General features: G+C 34.1%; 2 protein-coding genes across 2 annotated transcripts in view; both read left to right on the top strand.

The window, feature by feature from the left end:
* The window catches only part of LOTGIDRAFT_137613 (hypothetical protein), a gene marked incomplete at both ends in the record, with an annotated part of 21,596 nt that extends 19,231 nt beyond the window's left edge, over window positions 1–2,365 (top strand). Inside the window, 4 exons of the mRNA XM_009047825.1 lie at window positions 18–93; window positions 481–584; window positions 729–1,017; window positions 2,084–2,365. Of these exons, the coding sequence (XP_009046073.1) occupies window positions 18–93; window positions 481–584; window positions 729–1,017; window positions 2,084–2,365 (751 nt within the window). The remainder of the gene's footprint in view (window positions 1–17; window positions 94–480; window positions 585–728; window positions 1,018–2,083) is intronic.
* Window positions 2,366–9,274: 6,909 nt separating this feature from the next.
* Window positions 9,275–10,337, top strand: part of LOTGIDRAFT_171618 (hypothetical protein) — a gene marked incomplete at both ends in the record, with an annotated part of 2,604 nt that continues 1,541 nt past the window's right edge. Inside the window, one exon of the mRNA XM_009047824.1 lies at window positions 9,275–9,368. Within this exon, the coding sequence (XP_009046072.1) occupies window positions 9,275–9,368 (94 nt within the window). The remainder of the gene's footprint in view (window positions 9,369–10,337) is intronic.

Here is a 10,337-nt window from a genome sequence, read left to right as displayed (position 1 = left end):
TTGTTGATGCAGATCAGGTTTGTAAAAGTTTTTGTAGAAATTTCAACTAATCCTATAATTTTTCAATTTTTCTTTTACAAAGATAGATCTTTTGTTTTTGTAGTTGGGTAGACAATTTTAGATAAGGGATATTTTAATAACGAAGGAAGTCTGTCAGTGATAAAGTGTAGGGAGACTGTCCCTGAAAAGGAGTCTAGTTCTTCAGATAGGACAATAAATAGGGGACACGGCAGACTGTGTATGTTAAGGATCCTTCCACAATTTTAAATCAAAAAAGAGTAGAATACGGTCACCTGACAAAAGTCCTGTTGCACACTGTAACACATTGTCTGTCTTTATTAGTCCAAAATGGTCCATTTCTTGTCATTAGAATCTATAATTGATAACTCTGTAGTTTTTGGTTTGACGATTTTTTGGCGAGTTTCAATGGATCACAGAGTAGAAACAGATAATGTAATGTTTGTAAATAAATATCTTTAGATCGTAAGAACTGATATGCAGGAACTCCATGACCTAGATCTAGGTGGTGCCCCCTATGGTTATACACCATTCTGTGATAGTAAGAGAGAAATGGATGGTTTCAGGTAAGTTAAATGAGAATTATAATAACTATTATTGTTTATTTAGTATTAAGGTTTCTACTTAGCATCCCTTTCATGGAGTCAACATTATCATCTCTTTCAGGGAGTCCACATAGCTAAAAATGTTAAATTTAAATATTATTTCAGGTTTTGGAAGTCTGGATATTGGGCCAGTCATCTAGCTGGTAGAAAATATCATATTAGTGCGTTATATGTGGTAGATTTAAAACGATTTCGCCGTATCGCTGCCGGGGATCGACTACGAGGACAGTACCAAGGATTGAGCCAGGATCCAAACAGTTTATCCAACTTGGATCAAGATTTACCTAATAATATGATCCATCAAGTTGCTATAAAATCTCTTCCTCAAGATTGGCTGTATTGTGAAACATGGTGTGATCCTAATACTAAAAAAGATGCCAAAACTATAGATTTAGTAAGTATTGGTTTGGTACGATTCTATTTAGTAAGTATTGGTTTGGTACGATTCTATTTAGTAAGTATTGGTTTGGTACGATTCTATTTAATAAGTATTGGTTTGGTACGATTCTATTTAGTAAGTATTGGTTTGGTACGATTCTATTTAGTAAGTATTGGTTTGGAACGATTCTATTTAGTAAGTATTGTTTTGGTACGATTCTATGTAGTAAGTATTGGTTTGGTACGATTCTATTTAGTAAGTATTGTTTTGGTACGATTCTATTTAGTAAGTATTGGTTTGGTACGATTCTATTTAGTAAGTATTGTTTTGGTACGATTCTATTTAGTAAGTATTGGTTTGGTACGATTCTATTTAGTAAGTATTGGTTTGGTACGATTCTATTTAGTAAGTATTAGTTTGGTACGATTCTATTTAGTAAGTATTGTTTTGGTACGATTCTATTTAGTAAGTATTGGTTTGGTACGATTCTATTTAGTAAGTATTGTTTTGGTACGATTCTATTTAGTAAGTATTGTTTTGGTACGATTCTATTTAGTAAGTATTGGTTTGGTACGATTCTATTTAGTAAGTATTGTTTTGGTACGATTCTATTTAGTAAGTATTGGTTTGGTACGATTCTATTTAGTAAGTATTGTTTTGGTATGATTCTATTTAGTAAGTATTGGTTTGGTACGATTCTATTTAGTAAGTATTGTTTTGGTACGATTCTATTTAGTAAGTATTGTTTTGGTACGATTCTATTTAGTAAGTATTGGTTTGGTACGATTCTTTACTTTGCTCAATTGTCTGATTTTGGAAAGGTAACTTCTAATTAGATGTCCTGATGAGGATTGTGTATCTGAAACATGTTGGCAGTATGAGATGAGCTCTTGTCAAATGTTTTAAAAACTGTTTAAAAGCAGTTAAGATGAACTTGTTCCGGATGCTGGCTGTTGTCTTGGAGTTATTGATAAAATTGACACAAACGAATGATCTGAGAAACAGGTCAAGGACCTAAGTTATTGTCCATGAAAAACGATTGTATCTTGCTTTGTTCTACTTTCTATATTTGTAATTTCAGTGTAATAATCCATTAACCAAAGAACCCAAATTAAAAGCAGCCATGAGGATTGTTCCTGAATGGAAAAATTATGATTATGAAATCAAAGTATTATGGGATAGAATATATGGCACGAATACCAGATCACAGATAGAATATAATCCGCCTGGAGTGGAGGCTGAAAATATAGGTTGGTATACAAATTTATCTATTTGTTCTAGTCACTCTTTGATTTCTGATTTAAGAAGTCCAACAACAGTAAGGGAACGTGTTTGCTGTGGGAAGCGCGCGATGAGCTATTAATGTTTTATCGTTTTTCAGATTAATAAAAATATTTTGTATCCTGATTCTAAATTAGTCAGACCCTTAATTAGTCCTACTTTAAAAAATTGGATTTCAAAACGTCTTTCTCTTATAAATCTTCCTTTCCTTTCATTTGACCAATCAGAAACTTTGCACTTTAAATTCCATTTTTTTTTTACTCTTGAATTAAAATGCTTTTTTTTTCATTTCAGAAAATCATGATGAATTATAACACAGTGTAAAAATTAGGTTTAAAATATTTTGTTTCATTATAAAATGGTGGTTTAAGGAGTTTATTGGGAGAATGATGGGTGAAAGGTAGTGTGGATTGTATAGTAACTTGATAAAACACTCCAGCTCCAGTAGGGAGAGTTTTACCGACCAGCTGCGGGCACACGGAAACAAAAATCTTCAGTCGGTCGTTTTCCATTATATTGATAATCACTAGATGATGTTCAACAAAGTAAGCAATCAGTGACTAATCAGATAGATTTGATGTTCAAAATCCTGTTGGCAACGCAATAATCTTGTCCTGCAAACGTGGGCATACGTGAGATTTTACTCAAGACAAATATCAGCGACTGTCACTGTTCGTGTGCCTGCAGTATTATTAATTTCATTTCACTGTCATAATTTTTTTTGTCTATAGTCGAACATTGATGTAACATTACAAATAATCCAGGGCTGTTGATTGGTCTCGATTTTCCGGACATGACTGCAGGCAAATCATCCAATGATAAGTTTATTCTAATGTCTATCACTGAATTGAACTGAGTTTTTTATCCAAATATTGAAGTGTATATCAGTCTAGAGGCATTTATCCATCAATTCTGTTATGACACGGTACAGCACGACATGATACCAATACGACACAACAATTCAATATACACTCATTTACTGAAACAGTATGACAATAAAATATTGCTGTAGTATCTGCTCAAAAGATAACTTCACCATTTTGTACTAAAACCACGGGAAACATGGAACGACATGTCTGAAAATAGATGATTTATCTATTTCTATTATCGTGTCAAAGGACTGTAGTCAGTAGCTATGGTTTATGCAATTTATCTTGTTTCTATTTGTTTGATGTGTGAAACCATGTCGTGTCAGATCTGGTGTATGGATACCTTTAGTTGGACACAACCAGCTGTTGTTCTTATTAATTAGAAATATCAAATCCTTTTCATGTTATTTGTTTTAGAAATTCCTTAGAAAGTGAAATAGTAAATAAATAAATTCAGTAAAGAAAGTGTAAAAGTATACAAGAAAGATATTTAGAATATATTTGTCTTGATAAACTTCTAATATAAAGTTTGTTAGGAGAAGATAGGTGAATTGTAAAACTTTATTTCAGGAGAATCTTGTTGTTTAAACGTATTACAGAATATTGTACATTTTTATAGTAATTCATACTCGAGACAGTCAATATATAAAATTACTCAATTTACAGTCAGGGCTCAATTAAGACTGAAAAATCTGATCAGCAAATGATCACACCAAATTTTACTTTTGGCTAATCAAGTTTAATTTTGAGTCACATTTCTTAAAAAATTCAGAAGCAATTTATAATGCTCCAGTAGAAAACCTTCATATATATAATTAGATTTGATTTCCAGATCGTTGTGATAGATTTAATAAATTTTGGCCAATCATTTTGAAACGCAAATTGCGATGCGATACCACTTTAATTGAAACCTGCTGACTGGTAATATTTGTAGTATTTATAGAGATGAGGGAAATGAAACTATATAGATTAATTAGAGGTATAAGAAATGATACTTAGAGAAAATAAAGTAGTTAAATTGGTCAATTAGAATGATACAACATCATATTTTCCAATCCTGCTCTAATTTTTCAGTAATAATTTTGTTGATTTAAAAGAAATGCGTTACAAAAATTTGAGTTGAATTAGTTGTGTATGAAAAATCACTTGACAAAATATTTTAACTCAAATTTCATTGAAAACCTTTGGAGGTGTATAAATATTTGTTCATAATTGTAGTTTTCTGTAGCTCTTTTCACAATGAGAATCTAACATGAGTAACATATGAAAAGTTGAATTGAAATGTTTGTGTATTGTTAATAATAAAGCTGTAGGCCTATATCTGAGTTGATCTCAGGTGTCTATAGAAGAACAGGATGTAAAACTCCATTTCATTTCAGGTAGCTTATCTATCATAATTTATGTGTATTTGTAAATAATGACTAACATTCCTGTGGTCTGTCTAATAAAATACAAAATCTTTTCTCTATTGTTTTTTCTATTGTTATTTATTGTGCCAAGAAGTTTGTAACCTTTAAATGATCAAAATCCATATTACAAAAGGATATCAAAGTTGGTGAAACAAACCATGTGTTAGTTAAATCACCCCTCTAGACCAATGGAAAATGCCTGTTTAGAGATGTTGTTGGTTTATTGTGCAAAAAGCTCCCCGAAGTCAATTGTCGTCTGCGAGAGCATAAGAACACCACATATCACAAGAAGTTTTTAAGGTTAAAATATCAACACCCTAGGAGAGACCGGCCATGCAGTCTTTGATCCAAACACTAGCTTTTTGACTCAAAGACTAGCCCATTTACTCACAGACTAACATATTGACTGGCAGACTAACATATTGACGTCACAGACTAACATATTGACTCGCAGATAACATATTAACTCACAGACTAACATATTGACTCGCAGACTAACATATTAACTCACAGACTAACATATTAACCCACAGACTGACATATTGACTCACAGACTAACATATTAACACACAGACTAACATATTGACCCACGGACTAACATATTAACTCGCGGACTAACATATTAACTCACAGACTGACATATTGACTCACAGACTAAAATATTAACTCACAGACAGACAATTTAACTCACAGACTAACACAATGACTCACGAATTAACTCATTGACTCACAGACTAACATTTTGACTCACAGACTAACACATTGACTCACAGACTAACACATTGACTCACAGACATATACATCGACCCAGAGACTTAAACATTGGCTAACAGACTAACATATCGACTCACAGACTAACTCATTGGCTCACAGACTAACACATCGACTCAGAGACTTACACATTGGCTAACAGACTAACATATCGACTCACAGACTAACTTATTGACTCGAAGGCTAACTCATTGACTCACAGACTAACACATTGTCTCACAGACTAACACATTGACTTACAACCTACACATTGACTCACAGACATACACATTGGCTCAAAGACTAACACATTGACTCACAGACTAACATATTGACTCACAGACTAACATATTGACTCGCAGACTAACTCATTGTCTCACAGACCAACCCATTGGCTCACAGAACAACTCATTGACTCACAGACGAATTCATTGATTCACAGGCGACTTCATTGAGCCAGACTAACTCATTGACTCGCAGACTAACTCATTGTCTTACAGACTAACATATTGACGCACAGACTAACTCATTGACTCGCAGACTAACACATTGACTCAAAGACTAATACATTGACTCACAGACTTAATCAATGACTCACAGACGAATTCATTAACTCACAGACGAATTCATTGACTCACAGACTAACATATTGACTCATATACGAAATCATTGATAGACAGACACATTGACTTACAGACTAACTCACTGACTCACAGACTAACATATTGACTCACAGACTAGCACATTGACTCACATACTAACATACCGACTCACAGACTAACATACCGACTCACAGACATACACATTGACTAACAGACTTTGACATTGGCTCACAAACATATTGATATATAGACTAGCACATTGGCTCACAGACTAACACATTGACTCACAGACTAACCCATTGACTTACAACCTACACATTGACTCACAGACATACACATTGGCTCAACGACTAACACATTGACTCACAGACTACCTCATAGGCTCACAGACTAACTCATTGACTCGTAAGCTAACAAATTGACTCAAAGAATAACACATTAGCTCACAGACTTCACATTGACTAACAGACTAACATATTGACTCACAGACTAATTCAATGACTCACAGACTAACACTTGACTCACGGACTAACATATTAACTCACAGACTAATTCAATGACTCACAGACTAATTCAATGACTCACAGACTAACATATTGACTCGCGACTAACATATTGACTCACAGACTAACTCATTTACTCACAGACTAACACATTGACTCACAGACTAACTCATTGACTCACGGACTAACACCATGACTCACAGATTAACTCATTGACTCACAGAATAACACATTAGCACACAGACTTCACATTGACTAACAGACTAACATATTGACTCACAGACTAATTCAATGACTCACGGACTAACATATTAACTCACAGACTAATTCAATGACTCACAGACTAATTCAATGACTCACAGACTAACATATTGACTCGCAGACTAACATATTGACTCACAGACTAACTCATTTACTCACAGACTAACACATTGACTCACAGACTAACTCATTGACTCACGGACTAACGCCATGACTCACAGACTAACAGATTGACTCGCGGACTAACACCATGACTTACGGACTAACCTATTAACTCACAGATTAATTCAATGATTCATAGACTAACTCATTGACTCACAGATTAACATATTAACTCACAGACTTCACATTGACTCACAGACTAACATATTGACTCGTAGACTAAGTCATTGACTCAGAGGCTAACTCATTGACTCACAGACTACAATATCGACTTACAGACTATCCCAATGACTCACAGACTAATATATTGTCGCACAGACTAACACATTGACTCACAGACCAACATATTGACTCATAGACTAACTCATTGACTCACGGACTAACACCATAACTCACAGACTAACTGATTGACTCACGGACTAACAGGTTGACTCACAGACTAACATATTGACTTACAGACTAACATATTGACTTACAGACTAACATATTGACATACAGACTAACTCAATGACTCACAAACTAAGATACTGACTCACAGAGTAACGCATTGACTTGTAGACTAACATATTGACATTGAAAAATCGTTAACCCTAAACTCGTGCGTCATGACCAATTAAATCTACGTCTGGTTTTACCGAGCATTCTGAGTTAGATGTTCCCTTGACAGTTATTGACACACAAACCTCAAATGTCATGAAGAAGCTTTTATAGTCGTTATGGAGAACTTCTTGATAAATACTTTGGCTCATTTGTTTGGTCAGGCATGAATTGATTTGTTTGTATCTCATGATTTTGACCATTGTATAAGTGTCGAGGGCGAAGCAGACCAAGTTTACTCTTTTCGAAACACCCGATGGCACTTCTCTTTGGAAGAATCTACTATACAACTTATACTCTCGATTTTTCCATATTTTGGACAAGATTTTCTACCCTGTACATTTTGGTTCTTTTAAAACAAGTTTGAATGCAGTTTTCGCCTTTTATAATGAATTAAAACGAGTTCTACTCTTTATCAATGATCTTTGTTATTAAGTAAATATATGATTGAAGTATGACCCAGTCTAACTATGAAATATCAGATTTAATGAATGAGAAATGGCTGGCATGGGTTCGAATCCCTACACAGTGTTACGACTATTGACGACTAATCAATGAATTTTGCTTAATATTAGATTTGAGTCTAACCCAGTCTTAACTTGGAATAATAATTCGTTTATATGGGAATGATTGAATGATAGGTGGAACGGGTTTGAATCCTTTTTTAGTGTCGAGTCTCTCGATGTTATTATCGTAATATTTGATTTGAATCTAAGCAAGTTTTTTATTGATAAATAGATTGAATATTTCAATTCTATTGGAATGGGTTAATGTTAAATGGGTTGCATGGGTTCGAATCCTTTTTGATGTGACGGCTAGATTCTTCTCAGATTATGATTTGATTCTAACTGTCATAGAATATGTAATTCAGAATGAATGAAGGATGAATAAGTGGCGTGGGTTCGAATCCTTTCTTGTTCCAACTAATCGATGTTATTGAGTAAATATTTGATTGGATTCCAAGTCGAGTTTTCTCTGTCATGGAATAAATAATTCAGTCATATTGGAATGAATGAATGATGACTATCTAACGTGAGAAGAGAATAGAGTATATTTATCCTACAGTCTCAGTGTTCACTGGAAAACACGTTCTGTTAGCAATCTACCGGTATATATATATATCATATCAACATCGAGACAATTCAACGATAGTTATGATGAAGTATTGTGCTATACTGAAACTTGGGATTAGGAATCTACGGAAGTGACGTCACAGAATCTTAGTAGACTCCTTCGATGTAGTTTTATTAATCAATTTCTGAGAGTTATTAACGGAACAAACAACGCACAACGTTTCAACAGTTTACGTGGAGATGTTCTATTCATTGTTGAGGAGGCACTTGCAATTTTCAGATTATTAAGCAGTTTTTCGTCTTTTAAAGCGAAGAGCGCAATACAAAAACTAACTAATTATCTTATGTTATATTTCTGGATGTTTGTGTACAACGTTTCGACAATTTATATAGCAAGGTGGCTATTTCATCTGGAATGATTTATTATATTCGGAAGTGACCACTTATTCTGTTTCATTTTTATGATTACGTCAGTAATACTTTCATGAAACGGATGTGACGTCATGTATTAGCCCATATTACACAAATGAACTCTGGTGTATTATTGAGATTTTAATCATTTACCTACTCTGGCCACAGAAAACGACCACTGTACCCAGCACTAGTTCAACACTATTTATTTTATGTATATGCTTCATTAGCGTGAAAGTGACAATAAATAAAAAAGAAGAAAATCTAATCTAATCATCAATCAGACGAGAAAGAGATTGAATGAAGGCTGATTAGTAGGTGAAATAGCGCAAAGCGGAAGTGACGATACTGAAGATGTTTGCCAGCAGCACATGTCACCTTGACGACGGTCTGGATGAACAGACAACTTTAAACAGACCGTACTCAGATACAGACGACCTACAAAATGGTAAGTTTTGAGATTTTTCACCAAAAAAGAATTTCTTTTTCCCCGTAAGTTAGCTCTGAACTTTACCAACCAATAAAGGTGAATTCCAGATATCATACTAGTCTAAAACTATCTGACTCTTACCTAGTCTCTGATAGATATTATACTAGTCTGAAACTAGCTGACTCTTACCTAGTCTCTGATAGATATTATACTAGTCTGAAACTAGCTGTCTCTTACCTAGTCTCTGATAGATATTACACTAGTCTGAAACTAGCTGTCTCTTACCTAGTCTCTGATAGATATTATACTAGTCTGAAACTAACTGACTCTTACCTAGTCTCTGATAGATATTATACTAGTCTGAAACTAGCTGTCTCTTACCTAGTCTCTGATAGTTATTATACTAGTCTGAAACTAGCTGACTCTTACCTAGTCTCTGATAGATATTATACTAGTCTGAAACTAGCTGTCTCTTACCTAGTCTCTGATAGATATTATACTAGTCTGAAACTAGCTGACTCTTACCTAGTCTCTGATAGATATTATACTAGTCTGAAACTAGCTGTCTCTTACCTAGTCTCTGATAGATATTATACTAGTCTGAAATTAGCTGACTCTTACCTAGTCTCTGATAGTTATGATACTAGTTTGAAACTAACTGACTCTCACCTAGTCTCTGATAGTTATTATACTAGTCTGAAACTAACTGACTCTTACCTAGTCTTTGATAGATATTATACTAGTCTGAAACTAGCTGTCTCTTACCTAGTCTCTGATAGATATTATACTAGTCTGAAACTAACTGTCTCTTACTTAGTCTCTGATGGATAGTATACTAGTCTGAAACTAACTGACTCTTACCTAGTCTCTGATAGATATTATACTAGTCTGAAACTAACTGACTGACTCTTACCTAGTCTCTGATAGATATTATACTAGTCTGAAACTAGCTGACTCTTACCTAGTCTCTGATAGTTATTATACTAG

Source organism: Lottia gigantea, assembly GCF_000327385.1.
Source record: "Lottia gigantea unplaced genomic scaffold LOTGIsca_117, whole genome shotgun sequence".
In the NCBI taxonomy this organism is placed as follows: Eukaryota; Metazoa; Mollusca; class Gastropoda; family Lottiidae; genus Lottia; species Lottia gigantea.
Note: the sequence above shows the minus strand (reverse complement) of the source record. Positions and strands in the feature narration are given on the sequence as shown.